This window comes from Phoca vitulina, unplaced genomic scaffold (assembly GCF_004348235.1).
Source record: "Phoca vitulina isolate PV1807 unplaced genomic scaffold, GSC_HSeal_1.0 scaffold16, whole genome shotgun sequence".
NCBI lineage: Eukaryota > Metazoa > Chordata > Mammalia > Carnivora > Phocidae > Phoca > Phoca vitulina.
In genome coordinates, this window is record NW_022589719.1 from 12,309,293 (window position 1) to 12,337,281 (window position 27,989).

General features: G+C 37.6%; 1 protein-coding gene across 2 annotated transcripts in view; it reads left to right on the forward strand.

Moving 5' to 3' along the window:
* QSER1 (glutamine and serine rich 1) overlaps positions 1 to 27,989 on the forward strand; it is a 78,470-nt gene that overhangs the window by 14,644 nt on the left and 35,837 nt on the right. For both annotated transcript variants that reach the window (XM_032413880.1, XM_032413879.1), the window contains exons 2-4: positions 19,404 to 19,516; positions 19,891 to 20,052; positions 23,538 to 27,224. In XM_032413880.1, coding sequence (XP_032269771.1) covers positions 19,956 to 20,052; positions 23,538 to 27,224 — 3,784 coding nt within the window. In that variant the 5' untranslated portion in view covers positions 19,404 to 19,516; positions 19,891 to 19,955. The remainder of the gene's footprint in view (positions 1 to 19,403; positions 19,517 to 19,890; positions 20,053 to 23,537; positions 27,225 to 27,989) is intronic.

The window sequence follows — 27,989 nt, forward strand, 5'->3', positions numbered from 1 at the left end:
CAGCTCAAGTAGGTGAGGCAGGGAAAAAGGCACAAATTCTTCCTTCCTCCACCTTTTGTAGTATTCAGGCTCTCAATGGGTTGGATGATGCCCACCCACATTGGGAAGGGTCATCTGCTTTTACTGAGTCCACTGATTCAAATACCGATCTCACCCAGAAATGGTCTTACAGACACCCCTAGAAATAATGTTTAATTTGGGTACCCTGTGGCCAGTCCAGTTGACACATAAAATTAACCCTCACAGAGGGGATAGGAGATTGGTAGTAATATTGGTATAGAAAGGATGAGATGGATGTAAGAGACCTTAAAGAAAATTGGTTGAGGTTGTTGAAAGGGTACATGTTAAAAGGTAAGAAAAAGGGAAATACTGACCTTTTTCTGGTGACTAGAAAAAGAATGGTACAGTAAAGAAAAGTAGAAATGTTAATTCATTTTGGTCAACAGATATGCCATGCCCCTCTTCTAGGCATTGGAAGTTCAGTGGCAATTAAGACAAAATCTGGTGGCACCTGGGTGGCTCAGTCAGTTAAGCATGTGCCTTCGACTCGGGCTTTGATCCTAGGGTTCTGGGATCGGCTCCCTGCTCAGCAGGGAGTCTGCTACTCCCTTTCCTCCCGGCTCATGGGCCCTCTCGCTATCTCTATCGCTATCTCTGTCTCTCTCAAATAAATAAATAAAATCTTTTTTAAAAAAAAGACAAAATCTGTTCTTGTAGAGCTTACATTCTTGAGGTGGGATGGGAAATCAGACAAGCAAATAAACAAGAAAATTTTCTGCTTGTGGAATTAGCATTACCCTGAGATCTGAGGAAAGAGCATGTACAAATGTCCTAAGGCAGAAACAGGTCTGGTAATTCCCTTCCCTGACATGATCTTACCCTAGATCAGTGTTGTCCAATTTAAGAGTCCTTCAGATCACCTATAGGGCTTGTTGAAACACAGGTTGCTGGGCCTAGACCCAGAATTTCTGAATTTGTAGGTTTGGGGTGAAGCCCAGTAATTTTCTATGCGGTGCTAATGCTGTTTGTCATCTTATCATCCTTGCCTTCTTGACATTCTTATCTCTGCTTAAAGTATTTGTCCTCATTTGACAAGACCAGAAAGGTGAATATGGGAGTCTGAATAAACATTTGTATAGAAGACAATAGTAGAAACTCAGAGGTTAAGGTTTCTGAGCGTGAAGAGTAGGTAGCTGAGAACTGAAGTTAGCTGTTGATGATAACTACCATTTATTGAATACCTACCATGTGCCTGGCACTGTTCTGATACTTATGTTGCCTCATTTAATTCTCACAAGTCTGTGAGATAGGTACTTTGTTAGCCCATTTTACAGAAACTAAAGCAAAGAGCTGTTAATTAACTTGTTCAGAATCACACTGCTAGTCAGTGGCAGAGGCAGGATTTAAACCATGAAGTGTGACTTCGGAGACTGTGCTGTTAATCACGAGGTGTTCTGGCTCTCAGAGAAAACTTTTGAGGGGTGGGAGTTGAGGATGAAGTAGAGTTGCAAATGGAAAAGAAGTCAGAGCCATTAGTGATGGGAGACTTTTAAGAAGAATGTTAAGTCTCTTGGGAGTTAACATGTACGCTGGAAGGTTATACTTTCTCAGTTACTTCAAAAGTTAGACTTATTTTCCTACATATTTTCATGAAGCTTTGGAAGAAATTTGGATATATGAGTTTATCTCAGATTGAATGGTTGCCATAAGATAAGGGAATTTCCAAGATGTTTACCAAGCACGTGTCATATATTAAATACTCAGGAGCTTGGGATACATCAGTGAACAAAACCAAGATCCCTGTCCTGTAATTTCACTGGGGTATGTGGAGTGTGAGACAGATGATAAATAAATATAACTGTAAATTATCTAGTATGTTTGGAGGTGATAGGAGAAAAAGAAAACAGGGTAAGGAGGAATGGAAGGTGGGTTAGGGGCAGTGCAGATTAAATAGTTTGGACTGGGCAGGCTAATTGCAATAGTGATATGTGAACAAGGACTTGAAGGTGGTAATCTTCTGAAAAGAGAAGAAATATTTTACAGTGAGAAGCAGGGTACTTCAATAAGGGTGTTTTTGTTTTGTTTTTTTGGCCACCGATTCAAATGAGACTACAAGTTTTGTTTTAAAAAAATTGCCTACTCCTTTGCTAAATTTGCTTACAAAAAAATCTTAATTCTTTGTTACGTATTTATCCTTTGTTGCCGCTACTGCTGTTTTCAATTTTAGCAATGTGCTAGATGACTTCACGTGACCGGGCTGCTGCGATCAGTTTCCTAATTTTTACTCAGGCCCGTCTAGCTCGGCCTTTCCAGGCTAGGCCTTTGCAATTACAGTCAGTTCTCTTTTCGTTTGGTCAATAGTAAGCATTTGTTAATCAGTGTGCTAGCTGTATGCTAATATGTGTGGACATATTGCATAATATGAAGGGGTAAATGGGAGGACACGGGCTTGTTTTCCTTTCATTTTTTGTAGAACATGACCACAGATTCTCCCTTGCCCTCAGTCTCTTTTATCTCTGAATGAAACACACATTTTTCATTGTTCCTTGGACAGCTACAGTAGGAACGCTCTTATCTTGGGGTCTTTGGGCTGTTTCCTCAGCTAGGAGCACTCTTCCCTCTGATAATCGACATGGGCTTTCTCCCATCACTTCATTCAGTTCAAAATGTCACATTGTTAGAGAGGTCTGTCCTTAGTACCCTCAATGGAAAGTGTATACACCCCCATCACTGTGTAGCCTATACCCTGCTTTAGTTTCTTCATAGCACTCATCAGTCCTTGATATTAAATATTTCTCTGTGCTTTTTTATTGTTGGTCCATCTTCACTAACTTGGGTGTTTCTTGACAGTCTACCTTGAGCAGTTGGGGTTTTTCCTGCTATGTATCCATCATACAGTAACGTCGTAAATAATGATTTACTAAAGAATAATTAATTCTGGGACACCGTGGGTGGCTCAGTCGCTTAAGCATCCAACTCTTGAAGGCAGTAATCTTTTGAAAAGAGAAGAAATATTTTACAGTGAGAAGCAGGGTACTTCAATAAGTCTTGGCTCAGGTCATGATCTCATGGGTCGTGAGATCCGGCCCTGCTTTGGGCTCCGCACTCAGCAGGGAGTCGGCTTGAAGATTCTCTCCCTCTGCCCCTTCCCCCACTTGTGCACATGCATACTCTCCCTCTCTCTAAAATAAATAAATCTTTTTTAAAAAGAATATATTTAATGCTGGCATATATTCTGCTTTGACTTGTTATCTCATATTCAGATTTAAACTTGGCTTCCGTAAGTTTAACGTTCTTTAGGAATTCTGACCATGTAGCTTGTCCTATGTTGGTAGGCCTGTAGGCATTTATGGGGTATAACTAAGCATAAAATAATGAAATTTTCATATGACTTCATCATTCTCATTACTGTGTGATGACTGATCCTATTTAAATAACTTGAGACCAGATTTGTCTAACCCAATGAAGCATGACAAACACAAAAATGTGGATAAGCTAAAATACTTTTGCTTGGATCTGCTTAAATTAAATGGCTTAACATTTTAAAACATTTCTCATATTGAGCAAACTGGAAAATGAATATTACTCTGGTAAAGCAACTGGTAGTATTCTCACTTAAATAGACATTAGACTAAGTCAAAGTTTGATTTGCCCAGAGCCACAAAGGGTCTAGTAGAAAAATGCCAAAAATAAAAGTGTGAACAATTTGGAAGGATAGGATATAAGTAGAACTGTGGCTACACAGAAAACAAAACCAGAGATGGTGTTTTGTCATTGTTTAATATCTCTGTATTACCTTTCTTTTTTTTTTTTTAACAAGAGCAAGTTTGGGCTCAGTCTGATCCTTTGTAACATGCAATGATTAATTGTTTCTAAGACTTACAAACTATGTTTTAATATAGCATAGGAGATGATGGTTTCAAACGTGCTATTAAAAGCTAATCTGGTATATCAGCTAATTACCTTGATCTGTTGTGCACCTTATGGTCATTTTAGCATCATCCTCATAAAGTATGCTTTGGAGTGAGTATGAATGTTATTCACACTTAACAGACATGTTTATAAAAATTTTTAAGATAGTAATCTTATAAATTATAAAATTGTTTTTACCTATTGTTTCAAAATATGGTGTATGCCTTTCCTTTAATGTTTATTATAATTTCTTCCTTTGCATTAATCATTTTTGTGAACCAGTAGTCCAGAATGTGAATTAGCCACTTGGAAGTTTATTTTTTCTACTACAGACAATAACAGTTTTTTTGTTTTGTTTTGTTTTGTTTTAAAGATTTTATTTATTTATTTGAGAGAGAGAGAGAATGAGAGACAGAGAGCATGAGAGGGGGGAGGATCAGAGGGAGAAGCAGACTCCCTGCCAAGCAGGGAGCCCGATGCGGGACTCGATCCCGGGACTCCAGGATCATGCCCTGAGCTGAAAGCAGTCGCTTAACCAACTGAGCCACCCAGGCGCCCAATAACCGTTTTATTAAGGAAAATTTCCAACCAAACACATTTAGAGAGAATGATACAATGACCCCTACTTATTCATTAGCCAGCTTTAAAAACTTCAACACATGGTCAATCTTGTTTCATATATACCCCCACCTACTTTCTCTCCCTACTTTGTATTTATTTTGTATTATTTCAAAGCAAATTTCAGGCTATGTGTGTATCTCTTTCAACCATAGTATGTCTCTGAAAGATACACTTAAAAAATTTTTTTTAACATAAGTATAATATGTAGGATATTTTAAGGCAGCCTAAGCATTCTACCTGCTTTGGTATCTAAATCAGTCTTAAGATAGTATAAATAATATAATGCAATTACAATGATATAAAATAGTAGTGGTTTTATAAGTCTTTGGTTAATGGGCTTACAAATTTCTGGAAATATCCTTAAGGAAACAGAAGTAGCAAAACTTTTGAGCTTATAGAAAATTTCCAGTTAATTTTTATTAAAATTTGTAGAGAAGAAAAAATAGTATATTGAGTATCAAAGTGAATATTATAACTTTGGATTTTGATTTACCTGAAGATCTTTTTCTCTACTCTATAAAATATTATTAGGTTCTTATATTAAATCAAAGGTGTATAAATGTTTGTCTAGAAATCAAAGGTATATAAATGTGAATTGTTATGATAAATATCTTTAGACAGACTTGACTTACCTAATGCCAGAAATCCTAGACCATGTTAATAGTGAACAAAATGGTGGTACAGTAAAAATTCAGCTGTACTAGTTTCTCATAAAAGGAAGAAATTTAATTTGGTAAGGGAACTAGGCCACAAACAAAAAAATACAATGAAGAAGCTAAAATAAAAAACATTTTGGGCGCCTAGGTGGCTCAGTCGTTAAGCATCTGCCTTCGGCTCAGGTCATGATCCCAGGGTTCTGGGATCGAGCCCCGCATCCGGCTCCCTGCTCAGCGGGAAGCATGCTTCTCCCTCTCCCACTCCCCCTGCTTGTGTTCCCTCTCTCACTGTGTCTCTCTATGTCAAATAAATAAATAAAATCTTTAAAAATAAATAAATTAAAATAAAATAAAATAAAAAACATTTCATGGCACCTACACATTTGAATCCTGGAAATTTGAACTATGTTATGTGTTGTGAGAAATAACCAGCTGCATGCTTGTTCATTTCTAGTAATTTCTTCAGAGCCTGAAACTAGATATAATCATCCAGGGCCCACATGACCATTTTTGTCTACCTCTTAAATGAATATGTTAATGTTTGGACATTAGTAGTAGTTAATACATTGCAACAATTTGAATCACAAAATAATTTGCTTTGACAGATGTATTTGGGTTTTTTTTCCCCTGGTTTTCTTTTTAAATTTTTTTTAATTCAAGTATAGTTGACATACAGTATTATATGAGTTTCAGGTGTACAACATAGTGATTTGACATTTATGTACATTTTGAAATGTTTACCATGATAAGTGTAGTTACCATCTGTCCCTGTACAAAGTTATTGCAGTATTACTGACTGTATTCCCTATGCTGTTCTAGTCATCCCTGTGACTTATTTATTTTATGTATTTTATTTTTTGAGAGAGAGAGAAAGACCGTGTGTGGGGGGCAGGGCAGAGGGAGTGGGAGAGAGAATCCCAAGCAGGCTCCACACCCAGCACAAGCCCATCCCGGGGCTCAATCCCAGGACCCAGAGACCGTGACCTGAGCCAAAAGCAAGAGTTGGATGGCTAACCAACTGAGCCACCCAGGTGCCCCTGGAAGTTTGTGCTTCTTAATCCCCTTCACTTATTTTGCCCCTTTCCCAACCCCCCTCCCCTTTGGCAACTACCAAACTGTATTTATGGCCTAATTTCTGTTTTTTGATTGTTTTGTTTTTAGATGTCACATATAAGTAAAATATGGTATTTGTCTTTCTCTAACATTTCACTTAGTATAATATCCTCTTGGTCCATCCATGTTGTTGCAAATGGGAAGATTTCATTTTTATGGCTGAATATTTTATTGTGTAAATACACATACCACATCTTTTTCCATTCATCTATGGATGGACATTTAGGTTACTTCCATATCTTGACTTTTGTAAATAATGCTGCAGTAAACATGGGGGTGCATATATCTTTTTGAATTAGTGTTTTAGTTTTCTTTGGGTAAATACCCAGAAGTAGAATTATTATATTGTGTATTTCTTGTCAATAGATTGTCATTACTAGACTAGACTAGTAACTGTCATTACTAGATTGTATGATATTTTTAATTTCTTGAGGAACCTCCATACTGTTTTCCACAGTGGCTGCACTAGTTTATATTCCTACCAACAGTGCGTGAGGGTTCCCTTTTCTCCACATCCTTGCCAACATTGTTTATTTCTTGTCTATTTAATTCTAGCCATTCTGACTGCTGTGAGGTGATAATCTCATTATGACTTTGGTATGCATTTCCCTGATGATTAGTGATGTTGAGCATCTTTTCATGTGTCTGTTGGCCATCTATATGTCTTCTTTGGGAAAATGTCTATTTGGGTCCTCTGTTCATTTTTTAACTGGATTGTTTGATTTTTTGGTCTTGTATGAGTTCTTTATATATTTTGGGTATTAACTCCTTATTGGATATGTCATTTGCAGATATCTTCTCATAAGTCAGTAGATTGCCCTTTTGTTTTGTTGATGGTTTCCGTTGCTGTGCAAAAGCTTACTAGTTTGATATAGTCCCAGTTGTTTATTTTTGCTTTTTTTTCCCTTGCCTAAGGAGACCAATCCAGAAAAATATTGCTAAGGCTGATGTCTAGAAGTTTACTGCCTATGTTTTCTTTCAGGAGTTTTATGGTTTCATGTCTTAATATTTAGGTCTTTAGTATATTTGAGTTTATTTTTATGTATGGCCTGAGAAACTGGTCCAGTTTCATTCTTTTGCATGTAGCCATACAGATGTATTTCTTCTAAAAGAAAAGTGTTCCATAAAAATACTGGAGATGGGAAAAGTTGGATCTGAAAATTTTGTCTTTGTTCAAAGGAAAGGTCAGTAATGCAGGTGATGACAGAAATAAAAAAGGAAGATGATGAAATGGAATTTTGGAATAGTGTCCAGCCCAGGCTGTGGTGTCTCTTGCTATGAACATAGCCAAGCATATGCCACATCACCATCACATTTCATTTATTTCCTGACAGAACAACAGACGGAAACTCTTCATAGCCTTGACTTTGGCATCGTTTTTCTTGGGCATCTGTTACAAATGCCAAAATCTGTCTCTCTTTGTGTGAATGATATTTGGAACTGATAGACTGATTTTTGAATATGCTCTACCACACCACTAGGCAGGAAATACCATATTAGTCTTCATTTCACCTTCTTAGTGAAAAGAAAAACACCTGTTTAACCAACCTTAGTGTATCATTTGTATAAAATGAAATAGGATTGTTTTGGTAAAGATCATTAAAGATGTATGGAACAGTTAAATTTACTTATCTCAACAAATCATACTTGTTTTAACAATAACTCATTGGTGGGGCGCCTGGGTGGCTCAGTCATTAAGCGTCTGCCTTCAGATCAGGTCATGATCCCAGGGTCTGGGATCAAGCCCCGCATCGGGCTCTCTGCTCGGTGGGAAGCCTGCTTCTCCCTCTCCCACTCCCCCTGCTTGTGTTCTTCCTCTCACTGTGTCTCTGACAAATAAATAAAATCTTAAAAAAAAAAAACAAACAATAATTTGTTGGTACAAAGTACCAATTGTACTTCCTTTACACTAATTATCAGTTAAGGGCCCTGCCTGAAACATAATTTTATTCCTTTGATTCATGTTAATGAGGGGCTCAGTTTTATAGTTGGGGGCAGGATTAAGGGAACCAAAAAAGGTTAATGAGACTTTGAATGAGTTGTAGCTGTGTGAAGCCACATCTAGGCCCATGAAGGGGTGGGGCTACAAGTTACTGGAGCCCAGAAGGAGCTATAGTTGTAGAGGGATGCGGCTTGGCTGGAATCATGGTTGGGATGGAGAGATTGGACAAATAATACTCAGACTCCTCTCTTATGCCTGCTGATATTCTACAGAACCCACTTCTAATGGCCCTAAAGAGCCTACGTGATACAGTGAATAGGAGTTACCTGTGCTCATTTACAAATGAGCAAATGAAGTCTCAAGCTATACATTGCCCATTTCCTTAGAGATAGTGAATCTAAGCCAGATTCTTCCATCTCTTTTTTTCAAATTAACAGCTTTATTGAGATTTAATTTACACACCATAAAATTCTCCTATATCATGTACAGTGATTTCTAGTATATTTACATCATCACAGTCTAATCTTCCCACCTTTTCATTACCCCAAGAAGAAACCTTGTGCCCATTTATAATCACTCCTCATTCTCACCCCTAGCCCTAGGCATTAATCCATTTTCTGTCTGTTTAGATTTGCCTTTTCTGGGCATTTCATATAAATGAAATAATAAAATACATGTTCTTTTGTGTTTGGATTTTGTGACTAAGCATAATATTTTAGAGATTCATCCATGTTGTAGCATGTATCAATACTATAAGTACTTAATAGCAGAATAATATTCCATTGCATAGATGTAGCTCATTTTGTTTATCCATTCACTAGTTGATGTATATTTGGTTGTTTTCACTTTTTGGCTTTTGCAAATAATGCTGCTGTGAACATTTGCATAAAAATATTTGAACATATGTTTCGTTTTCCTTGGGTAGATACCTAGTAATGGAATTGTTGGGTCTTTATGGTAATTCTGTGTTTAACGTTTTGAAGAACTACTAAATTGTTTTCCAAAGTGGCTGCACCATTTTACATTCCCACCAGCAACATATGAGGGTTCTAGTTTTTCCACATCCTTGTCCACCCCATCCGCACACGGGCACACGTTCTCTCTTTCAAAGAAAAAAAAGACCTAAGCTGAGATCAAGAGTCAGATGCCTAACTGACTGAGCCACCCAGGGGCTGATTATTCCTATATTTCAGGTTTTTGTTCTTAATTCTCAGACTATGATTAGCTAAAATAAAATACTTGACACTTAGGTATGAGTGGGACAGGCATGGTAGAGTTCCACAAGGAAAGTTAATTACATGAACTCCATGTGATTTATCTCTGTACTCAATTTTGAAGACAGATTTTATACTAAAGAATAAATACTGTATGATAGATGAAGTAAAAATATTTAGCTTGACTCAGAATATGAGTTAATACAAAGAGCATTAGGTTTCATAAATAGGAAAATGAAGATTCTACAAGATTACATGTTTTGCTGAAAGTCTTCTAGTGTTGTTTGCAGAATCAGGACTGAAATTGGGGCCTCCTAATTTCCAATCCAGGGTTTTTATCTTTCTCAACTATGAAAAGTTTAAAACCATATTTTCAAAGCTTAAAGAGAATTTTGTCCTTATTATACCAGAATATCTATATCTTCAGTGGCCAAATTCTTTTAACACTGAGAAGAGAGTAATATAGGGCTACTTAAGGTGGGGTGCCTGGGTGGTACAATCCATTGAGTGTCTGACTCATGGTTTGGCTCAGGTCATGATCTCAGGGTCATGGGATCGAGCCCTGTGTTGGGCTCCCTGCTCAGTGCAGAATTTGCTTGAGACTCTCTCCCACCCTCCTTCTGCCCCTCCCTGCCTTGCTCTCTCTCTCTAAAATAAATAAATAAATCTTTAAAAACTAAATAGGACTACATAAGGCAAAATCATTCATTCAGTGCTTAAGTAATTTATTACTTGTGTGCAAGTCCTGGCTTGTTTCCCTGGGATTTAACATATTTCATGGAACTTTTGCTAATTGATTTTAAAACTTGGAATGTGTTTCTTAGCTACTATGGACATAAGAGTATGCTACCCAAGGAGTAGATTTGTATGTTATGACTATCAGGATATAAATCATAAGATAGCTTATTCTCAGTAACACATTCAAAAACTTTTTTTTCTTATGATCATATATCATCACTGCACAAACTGTCATTTAGATGAGATTTTTTGTCTCCGGTTTCTCATCTGCCTTAAAACTTAATTTTCTTTTTTTTTTTTTTTAAAGATTTTATTTATTTATTTGACAGAGAGACACAGCAAGAAAGGGAACACAAGCAGGGGGGAGTGGAAGAGGGAGAAGCAGGCTTCCTGCTGAGCAGGGAGCCTGATGCGGGGCTCGATCCCAGGACCCTGGGATCATGACCTGAGCCGAAGGCAGACGCTTAATGACTGAGCCACCCAGGCGCCCCAAGACTTAATTTTCTTGCTAAACAAATTAAAATTAAGAAGTATAGGGGCATGTGGGTGGCTTAGTCAGTTAAGCATCTGACTCTTGATTTTGGCTCAGGTCATGATCGCAGGGTCGTGAGAAGGAGGCTTGGCGCTGGGCGTGGAGCCTACTTGGGATTCTTTCTCCCTCTGCCTCCCCCCCCCCGCCTCACCATCTCTCTCCTCCTCTCAAAAAAATTAATTAATTAATTAAATTAAGAAGCTTAGGAAAAAAATGTTCAGATTTAAGGTAGAGGGTAGTAACTGAATAACTAATCTTGGTTCATTTTAATTTTTAGGAAAATATCAGTTTTTAATTTGGCATTTAAGTGACAGCAACTGAAGGAAGATGATACTACCCCCTGCAAAATTCTGATCCTTCTTATCTTCAACACTGAATCTCCCCTACTTTGAGTGTGTGGAGAGGGGATAGAAGATTGAAGTTTCATGCTGGTCTGGGAATATGAAGATTAAAACAATTGTGACTCTTATCTCTTGGCTCCTTCCTCTTCTCTAGGCCTTAGCTCCTGTAATTTTTGGAGTATGTTTGGGGATAGTATAAGTTCTCTCTTTCTCCCTACCACCCATCCAGGCCTTGGAGGCGAGGAAGGACTATAGCAGGTTAAGTCCTATATTAAATAAATGAACATTTATTCAAAGGAGATCTTACATTGGCTCAAATATGGGAATTTGTTGACCATGTTTTGAGATATGGTTTTTTTTTTCCAGGATGATCTTTTTTTTTTCTTTTTTTAAACTTGGCTTTTGTGGGACTCCTGGCTGGTTGAGTCAATAGAGCATGTGACTCTTGATCTCGGAGTCATGCATTCAAGGCCCACATTGGGCATAGAGATTACTTAAAAATCTTAAAAAAAAAAAAATCTTTTAAAAACTTAAAAAATCTGGCTTTTGTTTAAAGCAATAAACAATGTCATGGCGCCTGGCTGGCTCAGTTGGAAGAGCGTGTGACTTTTTTTATTTTTAAGATTATTTATTCATTTTTTAGAGAGATATAGTGTGAACATGAGTGGTGGAGGGTCAGAGGGAGAGAATCCACAAGCAGACTCCCTGCCAAGGCACAGAGCTCACCACTGGGCTCAGTCCCTGGCCCTGAGATCATGACCTGAGCTGAAATCAAGACTTGGATGCTCAACCCACTGAGCCACTCAGGTACCCTGAGCATGTGACTCTTAATCTTGGGGTCGTGAGTTCTAGCCCCATGTTGGGTGTAGAGATTAGTATTGAAAAAAAACCCCAAAACCATAAAGTAAACTTTTTAAAAAATTTTAAAAATAATCAATGTCAACAAACCAGTGACTTCACATCAGATTTTTATAAGGGTTAAAATCTTCCAGCTTTTGCCATTAGGAGCTCTTCTAATTGGCTTCTCTGTCCCCTTGACATGCCATTGTTGTTTTTATTTATTTATTTTTTTTACCCCTTAACATGCCGTTATAAATGTAGGGGTTTTCCCCCATCTTTCTTTCTTTTTTTTTCCTGAGCCCTTTCTTACTTTGTGGTACTATAAGATGCTCCAGATTCATATCTTTTATATTTCCTGCCCCAGTACTAGAATGACCCAACCATTTCTTCAAGGAGCACTGGTTCCTTTTTCTTGAAGTATGGTATTAGGAGCCATTATCTGGGTAAGAAGTATGCTCTTTGCAACTGGGGAGTCTTCATTTCTAGGCTCCATCAGCTGACAGGACAAGGAAATATATGTGTGTAGATTGTTTTATTTTTTAATTTTTTAAAAAGATTTTATTTGAGAGAGAGCGCACACAAATGGGGGAGGGGCAGAGGGAGAGAGGGAAGCAGACTACCTGCTGAGCAGGGAGCCCCAACACAGGGCTCGGTCCCAGGACCCCGGGATCACAGCCTGAGCCAAAGGCAGATAGATGCTTAACCAACTGAGCCAACCAGGCACCCCTAGATTGTTTTAATATAAAGCATGATTGCTATGATGATTTGAAAAGCAGATAAAATGGTAAGAATATTTTGAAAATAACAGCTGGCTATTTAGTTGTTTATTATTAAAGAATTTCAAATTATATTCAAAATGAGTAGCAAAAGAATAAAGTTAGACTCCTACCTTACACTATGTACAAAAATTAATTCAAAATGGGGGTATCTGGGTGGCCCAATCAGTTAAACATCCGACTGTTGATTTCGCTCAGGTCATGATCTCAGGGTCATGGTATTGAGCCCTGCATTGGGCTCCCCATTCGGCAGGGGTCTGCTTGAGGATTCTCTCCTGCTGTCCCTTGCATGCTCTCTCTCTCTCAAATCTTTTTTTTAAAGATTTTATTTATTTATTTATTTGATAGAGCACAAGCGGGGAACGGCAGGGAGAGGGAGAAGCAAGCTCCCCACTGAGCAAGGAGCCTGATGCAGGACTCAATCCCAGGACCCTGGGATCATGACCTGAGCCGAAGATAGATTCTTAACCAACTGAGCCACCCAGGCGCCCCCACAAATAAATAAATCTTAAAAAAAAAAAAAAAAAAAGATGTTCAACATCATTAGGTAAATGCAGATCAAAGCCACAATGAGGTACCATTTCACACCTATTAGGATGGCTATTATAATAACAACACAGGCTGTAAGAAGTATCAGCAAAGATGTTGAGAAATTGTAATCCTTAACCATTGCTGGTGGGAATGTAAAATGGTACAGCCATTTTGGTTGCCATTCTTCAAAATGTTGAACATGTTTGAGTTGTCATATGGTTAAAAAATTCCACTCCTAGGTATATACCCAAGAGAAAACATACATCCACACAAAAACTTGTTCACGATTGTTCATAGCAGCATAACTCATAATAGCCGAACAGTGGAAACAACCCAAATGTCCATCAACTTATAAATGGCTAAACAAAATGTATATCTATACAATGGGATATTGTTCAGCCATAAAATGGAATGATCTACTGTTATATCCATTTTGTAACATAGATGAACCTTGAAAACATTCTACTAAGTGAACAAAGTCATAGAAGGCCCACATAATATGATTCCATTTTTGTGAAATGTTTTTGAGTAGGCAAATACGTAGAGACAGAAAGTAGATTAGGGATTGCCTGGGGTTGGATGGAGGGGGATATGCAGAGTGATACTAATGGGTACAGGTTTATTTTTGAGGCAATGAGAATGTTCTAAGATTATAGTTCTGGTTGCATAACTTGAATATTCTAAAAATGCACTGATTTGTACACTTTAAAAGGATGACCTTTAAGGTATGTGAATTACATATCAATAAAGCTGTAATTTTTAAAAAATTTGAGAACAAAATAAGAAAAATGAGAAACTTAGGGATAAATTTAACAAAATACTTGCAAGAATTTTGCACTAAACACCACAAAAGACTGCTGAGAGAAATTAAAGACCTAAATAAAATATACTCATGGGTTAGAACACTCAGTACTTTTAAAATGGTAGTTTTCCCCAAATTGATGTGTATATAGATTCAGTGAAATGTTTTTTGTAGAAATTGACAAGCTGACTCTAAAATTTGTATGAGAATACCTGGCATGGCCAAAGTAATTTTGAAGAACAAGATTGGAATTTTGTACAACCTGAATGAATCATTTATCAGGCTGTGTGTTATTGGCCTAAGAACAAACATATTGATATAGCAAAATAGTTAAGAAGAGAACCACAAATATATGGCTAGTTGATTTTTTTTTAAGAGATGCCATGGCAATTCAATAGGTAAAAGATAGTTTTTTCAATATAGAGTACTGGGACAATTGCATACCCAAATTTTTAAAAAATGAATCCCAAGACTTACCTCACACCATGTACAAAAAATTAATTCCAAATGAATCATAGACCTAAATGGAAAAAGTAATTCTATAAAACTTCCAGAAGGAATCAGAAGAGAAAACCTTTGAGCTATTGGAGTAGGCAAAGATCTCTCAGCAACAACAGCAAAAATACAATTCATAGGGGCGCCTGGCTAGCTCAGTCAGTGGAGCATGCGACTCTTGATCTTGGGGTTGTAAGTTCGAGCCCTGGGTTGGGTGTAGAGATTACTTAAAAATAAAATCTTAAAAAAAAAATGGTTCTAGGGGGCCTGGGTGGCTCAGTCGTTAAGGGTCTGCCTTCGGCTCAGGTCATGATCCCAGAGTGCTGGGATCGAGCCCCGCATCGGGCTCCCTGCTCCACGGAAAGCCTGCTTCTCCCTCTCCCACTCCCCTTGCTTGTGTTCCCTCTCTCGCTGTGTCTCTCTCTGTCAAATAAATAAATAAAATCTTTTTAAAAAAAATTTTTTTTAATGGTTCTGACTACATTGTTATAAGGATGAAAGCCACAGAGTGGGAGAAAATATTTGGAAAACATATATCTCACCAAGGATTTGATTCTAGAACATATAGGCAAAATCTAAAACTCAATAATAAAAAAACAAACAACCCAATAAAAAATAGGCAAAAGATTTGAGTAGATATTTTACCAAAGATTTCTGCATGGTAGATGAGCAAATGATGCTGCTCATTCTTAGTTATTAAGGAAATACAGATTAAAACCACAGTGAAGGGGCGCCTGGGTGGCTCAGTCATTAAGCGTCTGCCTTCGGCTCAGGTCATGATCCCAGGGTCCTGGGATCGAGCCCTGCATCGGGCTCCCTGCTCGGCGGGGAGTCTGCTTCTCCCTCTCCCACTCCGCGTGCTTGTGTTCCCTCTCTTGCTGTCTCTCTCTGTCAAATAAATACATCTTTTAAAAAAATAAAAATAAAACCACAGTGAAGGAGGCACGTGGGTGGCACAGTCAGCTAAGCAGCTGACTCTTGTTTTCAGCTCAGGTCATGATCTCAGGGTTGTGAGATTGAGCCCCACATGGGGCCCTGCATTCAGCATGGAGTCTGCTTAGGACTCTCTCTCCCTCTCTCTCTGTCCCTCCCCCCTCAAATAAATGTTAAAAAAAAAAAAAAACACAATGACGTACCATTGCACACCAGTTAGAATGGTTAAAATTTTTAAAAAGAAAAGAAACAATTTACAAATTGATAATACTTAGTGCCAGTGAGGATGCAGAGTCAGACCACATACATTACTGGAGGAATGCAAAAAGGATAGCCACTTTGGAAAATAGGCAGTTTCTCTAAAGTTCAACATTACCATGTAACTAAGCCATCCCCCCCTAGGTCAAGTGAAATGAAACCTTATTTTCACACAGAAACTTATGCACAGGTTTATGGCACCTTTATTCAGAATTGCTAAAAACAGGAAAGAACCCAAAGGTCCTTAAACTTTTTAATGGGTTTAAAAAAAGCACTAACCTCTGATGCGTCCATGTAACAGAATGCTGCTCAGCTATAAAATGTAATGAATTACTGATAAAATAAAAACATGGATGAATCTCAAAAGACATTAAGCTAATTGAAACTAGCCAGACACAAAAGGCTACATATTAAATGATACTGTTCATTCGACATTTTGGAAAAGGCAAAACTATAAGGACAGAGAATAGATCCTTGGGAGATGGTGGGAAGAGTTCACTACTGAGGGGCAGGGGGAATCTTTTGTAATGATGGGACTGTTCTCTCCCTTAGTTTTTGCAGTATTTATGTACTTATCCAAACTCACTGACCTGTACACTAGAAAGGGTGAATTTTATTGTATGCAAATTATACCTTAATTTTTGAAGTTTAAAAAATGAATCTTTACCCTTATCTCAAAAAATTTATAGATCTAAACATAAAAGTTAATCTTTACCCTTATCTCAAAAAATTTATAGATCTAAACATAAAAGTTAAAACGTTAAAACTTGAAGAAAATGTAGGTAAATATATTAGTGACACTAAAAGTACTGACTTTATAGAAAAAAAATATAATCAGGTTAATCAAAAATTAAAACCTTGTTAGTCAAACTCAGAAGCAGAGTGGGATGGTGGTTGCCAGAGGCTAGGGGAAGGGGGAAATGAGAGTTGTTCAAAGGTTATAAAGTTTCAGTTGTTCAAGATGAATAAGCTCTAGAGATCTGCTGTAGGATGTAGTGCAGATATCACGTGCTTTGTTAAGTGGAGAGATCTCATGTTAAATGCTCTTACCACAATAAAACTAACTGATGAAAGCTTTTTATTTAAAGACACTAAAAAATAAAAAGGCAAGCCATTAGATTGGAAGAAAACATTCACAGTACATATATCTGACAAAAAATGTGGATCCAGAATATAAGAAAAACTCTTAAAACCCAATAGGAGAGCTAACTAAACCCGTTTTTTTTTTAAAGGCAAAAAAATGGAACAAACTTGACAAGAGGAGCTGAAAGAATAGCCTGTCAGCCTATAAGAACATGCAAATTAAACCATGATGAGATACTACTATACCTACCTAGAATGGCTAAAATTAAAAAGACTGATGGGGTGCCTGGGTGGTGCAGTTGGTTAAGTGGCTGACTCTTGGTTTCGGCTCAGATCATGATCTCAGGGTCATGGGATTGAGCCCTGCGTCGGACTCCACGCTAAGCACAGAGTCAGCTTGAGATTCTCCCCCTCTCTCAGCCCCTCCCATTCATATTCTCTCTCTCTCTTTCTAAAATAAATAAATAAATAAATCTTTTTAAAAAAGGAAGACTGAAAACATCATGTCATGACAAGAATGTAAAACAAAAATGGAATGTTGATTCATTACTGATGGTAATGTAAAATGGTACATGCACCTATTTTATGACCCTGTAATTCCACTCCTAGATATTCAACTTAAGAGAAATGAAAACATATGTCCATGAAAGACTTGTATACAAATGTTCCTAGCAGGGATATAGTCAATAATATTGTAATAACGTGTGGTGACAGATGGTAACTACATGTGTCATGGTAAGCATTTCATAATGTGTATAATTGTTGAATCACTGTGTTGTACACCTGAAACTAATCTTATATGTCAACTATACTTCAATTTTTAAAAGTCTACAATGATACATTTTTGAAGTGTAAGATGTATGCACTTTTGAAAAATAAGAAAATGCAAGTATATATATCATGTACATGAGAGGGAGAAAAGGGGGGAAAGCTCATTTTTATTTTATAGAAGAAGACTACCTTTTAAATATTAAAAGAATGATGTAATTAGAAAGCTACCAATTCCAGTCTCCAGTGTGATAATTGAATTAAAGATCATTAGTGGATGATGTCTGAAACCTTTGGCTGTTGGGCATAAGATATTTACAGTCTTAAAGTAACACCTCACAATTGCATTTCAAAGGAGAAAAAGCAACTACATGGAGAGATCTGACAGATGTACCTTAACCACTTCAAGTTTAGCATCACCAGTAATGAGACAGACAGACATGTGCATCCTCATTTGATGCAATAAGAAGTACAAAATATCACTTACGTACTTCTCATGAGGAATCAATCAGACAGAGCCAGAATTTGGGATAGTCTACATTCAACTGACTTGGATTCCTCAACAACAAAAAGTCTGTGCCATGAGATCAAGACAAAAGGGATCTGGGATTAGAGGCACTGTTCTCAATTTAAAGAGACATAACCAAGTGGAATTCTGGACTTGACTGGATTCTACATAGAAAGAGCCTTAAGGGGCACCTGGGTGGCTCAGTCGTTAAGCATCTGCCTTCGGCTCAGGTCATGATCCCAGGGTTCTGGGATCGAGGGTCCTGGGATCAAGCCCTGCATCGGGCTCCCTGCTCAGCAGGAGGCCTGCTTCTCCCTCTCCCAGTCCCCCTGCTTGTGTTCCCTCTCTTGCTGTGTCTCTGTCAAATAATAAGTAAAATCTTAAAAAAAAAAAAAAGAAAGAGCTTTAAAAATCCCAAACATTTTGGCAACAATTGGGAAATTGGAATATGACCTCATTACATACTATTACTGACTTAAAGTTAAATTTCTTCAAGTCCAATAATAATAATTGGCTGTATAGAAGAATGCCTGATTCCTAGGAGATACAGCTGAAGTATTTAAAGATGTAGTGTCATGTCTGCAAGTTACTTTCAAGTGGTTTAATAAAAAAAGTGTGTGTGTGTTTATATCTGTGTATAAAGAAAAATAAAACAAAGGTAAAATGTTAACAATGACTGAGTCTTAAGTAACGGGTATAAGGTTTTCATTGGACTATTTCAATTTTTCTGTGGGTTTAAAATAGTCAAAGTAAAAATCAAGGGGAGAAAAAATATCTTGTTCTGAATTACTCTCAAAATGTCCAAACTTGAAATTTTCTAGGTGAGTTATTTTAATTATCAATTAATATGAGTTATCTGATATTCCATAGAATGTTAGAATTAGAGGGTCTTAAGAGATTATTTTGTCTAGTCCTTCATTCACACAGATGAGAAATTTAGTCTGACATTAATTAAGTCCCTTACTGAAATCACACTGTAAGCCAGAGGTAGAACTCGGACAATGAACTGAGCTGTCCCGTTTTTCAGGATATTGCTCTTCCTACTATACCCTGTCACTTCTCTCCCAGTAAAAGGCAGTCAAGTTGAATTAAGGAAAGTACTATGCATCATAATTTTTCTTCCTAGTGTATCATCAGTATATTTTCCCCATTTTGACAATGTTGTCATACTGTGTTTGATCTATTGATGTGTAGGTCAGGAATTTAGTCAAAGACTTCTGCTACTTTTTTTTTTTTTTTTTTTGACTTCTGCTACTTTTGATAATTGCTCTCTTAGAGATGTTTTGATCCTGTTGTTTGAGCTATGTGTTTTTGGTCACTTCTTTTTTATTATCCTTTAGTTTAAGCTATGAAGAAGGACATCCCTCACACTCTGAAACAGATCTCCTTCAGAGACAGACTTTTGCAGCCTCTCATCAGCTTCCTGGATACGCTACCACACCTCAGGCAACTGGTAAAAATGCTCTTATAAAACGAATCTGGCTACATTTAGTGATTAAGAAGAAAAATCAGTTTTCACATATTGGGCTATGAATGTGGGCAGGACGTAATGGAGCCGTGGGAAAAGTGAAAATGAAAATGAAATCAAAAGCTTTGTCTTTTACTGATAGAGAATATCTATATAATTGGTGAGGAGATCTTTTTTCATAGATCTTTGGGGATTTTAAATTATAACTATACTTGGTCAAACTAATATCTGTTTGCTATTTCAAAACAGTATAGGGCTGTAGAGCTTTTGGCCTCAAATTTCAGAGATTCCTTTTTAAAATAACAATTTTATATTAATACATATTTTTACTTGATGATCTATTTTATCTTCAAATGTAGGTCTTTCTGGAATATTTGATACTAGTGTGAACAGCGCCAGCACTAACACTAAAGAATCTTCAGTGATGAACTTTCTGTCTGCTGTTGAATCCCGAACTGCTCAGGCTGCTTCTTCAGGAACTACTCTTTTACCACAATTCAGGGCTCCATCCTGGCAGACAGGTGATTCTTTGTTTTCAGAATTTTTAAGTCCAGACGAAATGCTGATAAAAATACACTTTTTATGGCCTTGTCATTATGTAGTGTGGCTGAGAGTAATTACTGACTTTTCAGCGAACTTTAAAACCTGGAATTTTTCACAATTTTACATGGGACAGAATTCAAATTTATCACTCTGATGAAAACTAACAAGTTGAAGAAGTAATTATTAAATATAAACCCTAGATATAAAGTTCTTATCTGGCAATTTAAGTTAAGGTTACTTGTCTACTTAATAGAAGCAAACATTCAGTTTCTTTTATTTTTCCATTTCAGCTTTATTGAGATCTAATTGACATATAAAACTGTCAGATGTTTAAAGTGTACGTTGTGGTGATTTGCTGTGCATTACCTTGTGAAAATTCCCCCTCCATCTGGTTAATCCATCACCTCACATATTTATCTTTTTTTTTTTTTTTTTTTGTGAACAATTAAATTCATTTATCTTCGTGACTTTAGGCTGAGTAGGTGGTATAGTAAAAAACAATCTTGGGACTGATTTCATCATTAGAGTTATGTAACGTTACCCAGAATTGAACAGATCACATCACTATTTAGTAAAGGCCATTATAGGCTGATACTATTGTATTTTCCTTATTTATATATACATTCCATTTTTCAACTATTTCTCCCCCAAAGTTATTTGTATATGTTTTTACCTTTTTCAGGGTGACAGGAAATTTAGGTGGTTTTTTAAGGTTTTGTTTTAAAGAATAAGAAATGTCATAGCATATTTGAGGAGATATTTTAAAGTAGTAGCGGTAGGAAATAATACTTTATCATTCTGCTGTAAATTCCGTTACATGAATTTATATTACATGAATTAATTCCATTAATAGAGCTTTTCAATATGCTCCAAGGAGATAATGTTTTAGTGTGACATAAAAGAGAATATTATAAAACAAAGTAGTTTCATTTTTTGCTTCCTGGAATAATTGTACATTATATATATTTAGTTAGATTTTCTTTTTTTTTTTAAGATTTTATTTATTTATTTGACAAAAATAGACACAGCGAGAGTGGGAACACAGGCAGGGGGAGTGGGAGAGGGAGAAGCAGGCTTCCCGCGGAGCAGGGAGCCCGAGGGAGGGCTTGATCCCAGGACCCTGGGACCATGACCTGAGCTGAAGGCAGATGCTTAACGACCGAGCCACCCAGGCGCCCCTTAGATTTTCTGTTCCAGTTTCTATAATTGTATTATTTTAAACATAAATTTTAAGTGTTATTCATTCTTTTCAGCACAACTATATTATTTTCTGTCTTCATAGTACTAATACTTTTTTGACATTTAATGGGAAGAAGTGAGAGAAGGTTTTTGAAAGGGCCAAAGAATCTTTTTTCCCCTATTTTTCTAAATAAAAAAATTATTTTTTAATTTAAAGTTTTTTTTACTTTATTTGACAGAGAGAGAGACAGAGAGAGAGGGAACACAAGCAGGGGGAGTGGGAGAGGGAGAACAGGCTTCCCATGGAGCAGGGAGCCCGATGCGGGACTCGATCCCAGGACCCTGGGCCTGGGATCATGACCTGAGCCGAAGGCAGACACTTAACAACTGAGCCACCCAGGTGCCCTAACTAAAAAAATTTTAATGGCAGTTCACTAAAAAACATGTAAACAATAACAAGGTCTACAAAAGGGAAAGTGATAGTTCCTTACTACAGTCCCACTTTGTAGAGAAGAGTTAACAGTTTGATATTTACTCTTTTTTGATATCTTTGTATATCAAGACATATATATCCACTTAATCAGTGTTTATAGCAATAGTATTAATCAGTTATGCCATAATTATTTCATCAATCCTGTGTTGATGGACATATGGGTTGTTTCTACTTATTAGCACACACAATAACTATAAAGAGTATCTTGTACAAATATCTTTTTGTCCACTTATTTCCATAAAATAAATTTCTAGAAGTAGAACTTTGAGATCATAAGAGTATACGTTAACTTTTGCTATATGAGGCTAGAATGCTTTCCTGAAATGGTAATAAATCTCCTTGACAATACTAATTTCTGATCAGCCTTTTATGATAAGCATGCATCTATTATCTTGGGAATTTGTTCACAGGAAGCCGAAAGTTGAAATCCAAGATATTTTTAAGTGTGTATATATGTATATATACATATATATATGTATGTATTTTAAGGTTTATTTAGTTATTAGAGAGAGAGAGTGCATGGAGGGGGAGGCAGAAGGAGAGAATCTCCAGCTGACTTTCACTGAGTGAGGAGCCCATTGCGGGGCTCAATTCCACGACCCTGAGATCATGACCTTAGCCAAAATCAAGTCAGACGCCTAACTGACTGAGCCACCCAGGTGCCCCCAAAATGTATATATTTTGATAAAAGAAACTTTGCAGTATTAACCTCACTGTTTATTTTTAGATTTATTTATCATGTTAAATGTAGGCAGTTTGGGTTTAATTTTAATGTTACAAATATTTTAGCTTGTCTGATGCTATTGCATTGAGATTTCAGGATAAATTAATCACTAGAGATTATGTACATTTTTTAAAATTTTATTTTATTATGTTATGTTAATCACCATACATTACATCATTAGTTTTTGATGTAGTGATCCATGATTCACTGTTTGCGTGTAACACCCAGTGCTCCATGCAGTACGTGCCCTCCTTAATACCCATCACCAGGCTAACCCATCCCCCCACCCCCCTCCCCTCTAGAACCTTCAGTTTGTTTCTCAGAGTCCATAGTCTCTCATGTTTCGTCTTCCCCTCCTATTCCCCCCCTTCATTTTTCCCTTCCTACTATCTTCTCTCTCTCTCTTTTTTTAACATGTAATGTATTATTTGTTTCAGAGGTACAGGTCTGTGATTCATCAGTCTTAACATAATTCACAGTGCTCACCATAGCACATACCCTCCCCAATGTCTATCACCCAGCCACATTTTTATTTTAATTTTCAGGTGACCTTATCTAACATATATAAATTCATTTATATAGATAGGAATTGCTAATACCTTTGTAATTTTGTTTTTGCTTTAAGAAAGCTAGCTGTTTTAAGGCACCTGGGTGGTTCAGTCAGTTAAGCAACCAACTCTTGGTTTCAGCTTAGGTCATGAGATCAAGTTCTGCATTGTATTCCATGCTTAAGGTGGAGTCTGCTTGGGACTCCCTCTCTCCCTCTGCCCCTCTGCCCTGTGCTCACTTGCTCTCTCTAAAATAAATAAATACATCTTAAAAAAAGATTCTTCCCCTCTGCCCCCCCTCACCCACACGCACACCCACTCTCTCAGAAGTAAAAATAAAAAAAGAAAGCTAGCTGTTTTTGAAATATAATTTTTGAAATTTACACACACAACTAATTTGTCAGGCTTTTCAGTCTTAGAGGTTTTAATGGGTTAAAGGTTATGTTAAGTCTCTACTATGAAGACGTGTGTGTGTATTTGTGCTGTAATTGCATAAATTTTTTTGTTTTCTCTTCCTAGGTATGCATTCCTCAGCAGCAACCGAGCTGTTTGTTACTGGACCTTTGCCAACCACTGGAACACTTCCACCCTCTGCCCTCTCTGCTTATCAGCATCCCACCACCTTCAGCAATAGAAACTTTGCTACCACCTCACCTTTGGTGCTTCAGGATTCATCTTTTAACACTACATCAAATGGAATTTTAAATCCTCACGACCCTTTGCTACAGATCAAGACTTCCCAGGGAACTGTTCCAACTGCTTTGGCATTTGAGCGCCTGGGCAGTTCTGCGTTAAGTAACAGCATACCACCTCAGTCTTCAACATACCGCTCAGCTCAAGAGTCTGCACCCCATCTTTTACAACCTCAATTTAGTTTGTTGCCTTCAGCACTTGGGGGAGCCCAGCAAACTCCTCAAGCCTACAGTTCAACTCTCTTTACTAGTTCTACTGCTTCCATTGAAAGAGCTCTTCTTCGAGAATGTAGTGTTATTAAACACCATCAGCGGCCTTCAGGTACCCAGTCTATTCAGGCACAACTGACTGGTTCACAGCATTCCTTACATAGCTATCTATCAAATGCAAGTGTAGTTAATTTTCAGGAAACAAGCAGGCAGTCATCTTTATCCTGTAGCCCGATCGGAGATTCTACTCAGGTGAGCAATGGAGGATTACAACAGAAGACCTCCCAGGTGTCAGTGGATCTTGCTCAGTCTTACTCATCTGCAATTCCATCATCAGGGTTTCCTCCTTCTACCACAAAAGTAAAAAGCTGTTCTACGAAACAACCACTAACGTCAACTAAGACCCCCAAACCTCAAAGTATAATTCCTCCTGTGCAAACATTAAGCTATTCCAAACCTTTACATAATCCAAGTTCTGTAATATCGGGCCAAGCACAGATTTATTCTACAGCGCAGCTACCAAGCCTTTTATCAGTCAGTCAGTCCCAGAATTACGGTTTAGGACAGCCACATAATGTGCCATCTATTGTTCATTCACAGGTGTATAGGTCCAACAAAGTCGAGAAGTTGCCATCCTTATATAAAACATTGACTTTTTCTGGATCATCTCAGACTATAACTTCTGAAAATCAGACCCTCAATTATTCCTCTAATCAACAGGAAGTATTATCTTCAGTTACAAATGAGAACTACCCTGCTCAAACGAGAGATCTATCTTCAGTTAGTCAGTCTCAAAGTTATTCATCTAGTCATTCTCAGGGTTTATCACCAGTTAGCCAGACACAGGTTAGTTATTCATCTCAGTCACAAGTATTGTCAGTTGTTAGTCCCTCAGAGAGCTATGCTTCAGGGCAGTCCCTAACATTAACAGCCCCTTCTCTTTCTTACTCTTCCGCCTCTCGGGCTCAGAATTTGTCAGATTCTAGTCCAAACCAGAATTATATTTCTATGCATTCTTCCCAAAATGCTCAGACTCAAGGGTCATCATCTCCCCAGTCCCAAAAGTTTTTGCCTGCTGTCCAGTCATCATCTTTTGCATCCTCTACCCACTGTCAGACATTACAGAACAACATACCTTCCCCTGATCCAAAGTCTTATGCTGAAAGAAAACTTGACTCAAATGTGTATACATCTTCAAAGCAAGAAGAGGATTTTCCAATGCAGGAGTTACAGGTATTACAGCCACAAGTATCTCTTGAGTCATCAACCCAAAGGCTATCTGATGGAGAAATTAATGTTCAAGAAGCAGCTTATAAGGTGTCAAAGGCAGAGGACAGATATTCTCAGAGTGTGATCAGAAGTAATTCTCGTCTTGAGGATCAGGTTGTTGGGATTGCCCTACAAGGGTCAAAAAAAGAAGAAAGCATGGTTGGTTCAGTGACACAACTTACCCAACAAATTGGCCAAGTCAGTGCAGCAACCCTTGATCTTAAGAAGGCAACTAATTTAATGCAAACACCACAAATAAGATTGAATGCTAAAGACCTCACCCAGCAGCATGCTCTTATACACAAGGTACATGAAGCCAAGGTCCAGGAGCAACATGATCAAATAATCAATGCTTCATCTCAGATTCAAATTCCAAATCATTCTTTAGGGCATGGCCATCAGGCTTCTCTTCCTAATACACAGGTTCTTTTAGATTCTACCTGTGATCTACAAATTCTTCAGCAGTCAATACTGCAGGCGGGTTTAGGACAAGTAAAGGCATCTTTACAAGTACAGCGTGTTCAAAGTCCTCAACAAATAGTACATCCTTTCCTTCAAATGGATGGTCATATTATTCAGACCAATGGTGATCATTCTCAGCAGCAACTCCATCCTCAGACTTCTGAAATCATGAAAATGGACCTCTCTGAGTCTTCAAAACCATTACAACAACACCTAACAACAAAGGGCCATTTTAGTGAAACAAATCAACATGATTCGAAGAATCATTTTGTTTCTCTTGGATCAATATGTTTCCCAGAGGCAATGCTTCTCAGTGATGAGAGAAATATTTTATCAAATGTAGATGATATCTTAGCAGCTACAGCAGCAGCTTGTGGGGTTACTCCTTCTGATTTTTCCAAGTCAACTTCAAATGAAACCATTACAGCAGTTGAAGATGGTGATTCTAAATCTCATTTTCAACAGTCATTAGATGTTGGGCATGTGACTTCAGATTTTAACTCCATAACAACTGCAGTAGGAAAGCCACAGAATATAAATGATATTTCCTTAAATGGAAATCAAGTCACTGTAAACCTTTCACCAGTACCTACCCTCCCGTCAAAAATGACTCTTGATCAACAGCATATTGAAAATGGTCAAAATAAAGCATCTAAAGTAATTTCGCCAGTGGTTGGACCAAGTCATGAAGCCCAGGAGCAAAGTTCTGGCTCATTCAAGAAACAGTCTGCCACCAATCATGAATCGGAAGAGGATAGCGAAGTTCCTATTGATAATACATTAAATAATAACAGAAGCCAGGAGTTTATTTCTAGTAGAAGTATAAGTGGAGAGAGTGCTGCATCGGAGAGTGAGCTCACCTTAGGGGGTGATGACAGCGGTGTGTCAGTGAACCCAACTAGAAGTGCACTTGCACTGTTGGCCATGGCCCAACCTGGGGAGGCCGTTGGTGTCAAGATTGAAGAGGAAAACCAAGATTTAATGCATTTTAACCTGCAGAAGAAAAAACCCGGAAAGGGGCAAATGAAAGAGGAAGACAACAGTAATCAGAAACAGTCAAAAAGAACTGCCCAGGGCAAACGCCAGAATCCAAGGGGAACGGATGTGTATTTGCCATACACCCCTCCTTCCTCAGAAAGCTGCCACGATGGTTATCAGCACCAAGAAAAAATGAGACAGAAGATCAAAGAAGTAGAGGAAAAACAGCCAGAAGTCAAAACAGGATTTATTGCCTCTTTCTTAGATTTTCTGAAATCCGGGCCCAAGCAGCAGTTTTCCACTCTTGCCGTCCGAATGCCCAACAGGACTAGACGACCAGGGACCCAGACTGTTCGTACACTTTGTCCCCCACCGCTTCCAAAGACTTCTTCTATGACACCCACACCATTAGTGTCTGAAACTGGGGGTAACAGTCCATCAGAAAAAGTTGATAATGAACTTAAAAACTTGGACCATTTATCTTCATTTTCTTCTGATGAAGAAGATTCTGGAGTATGCAGTCATGATATTTATAAAAGCGCCTCTACGACCTTAAATACATTGGATGCTACTTCTGATAAAAAGAAGAAAACAGGTAAAGTTTTCAATTTTAGATTCATAATTAGGGCTTTCCACTATTTTTATGCTAATAGACTGGGTTTGAAGTTTTCTTAGCTTGAAGCAGGTCTAGATAAATTTTCAGGACAAATGGATAGGTGGGTATTTTAGATACCTGTTTTTTTTAATGCTCCTTCCCTGTAGGAAAGTTTTGGGGTTTAGGTTGAAAACTTCTGTTTTTTTTTTTTTACTTTCTACCACATGACACATAATTTACGTAGTTTGTATCCAGACTTCTCTGAGACATCTTGAGGTGGCTTTATGGATATGAGGCATTGTATTGGGGGCCCTTTTGTAGTATAAACTGGCATATTTTCTTGGTATGTCAGTTTTACCTGAAGATTAATATTTTACTATTAAACATGGTTATATTATGTGTAGCATGCACATGAATATAATTAAGATAAAATTTAAAAATTTTGTGTAGGCTCCAGACTATGTCTGCAAATCTTTGGGTGTGTGTTTCACTTTACTCTGTAGTTAAGAGAACATTTGGAGGAACTGTTTTAAGAAGCACTGCCTCATGTCAACTATTTTAAGGAACATGGTAAGGGAAAACACTTATAACAATAAAATAGCCACCACCTCTGTGCTAGGACCCAGTAGCAATGTTGTGAGATATGCAGTGTTATCTCCAATATATAGATGGTATAGCCAAGAGTAAATGAATTGTGCAGGTCCCTACAACTAGTAAGTGACACAGCTGGAGTCTGCACTCAGGTTTGTCTGGTGGTAGAGCCTA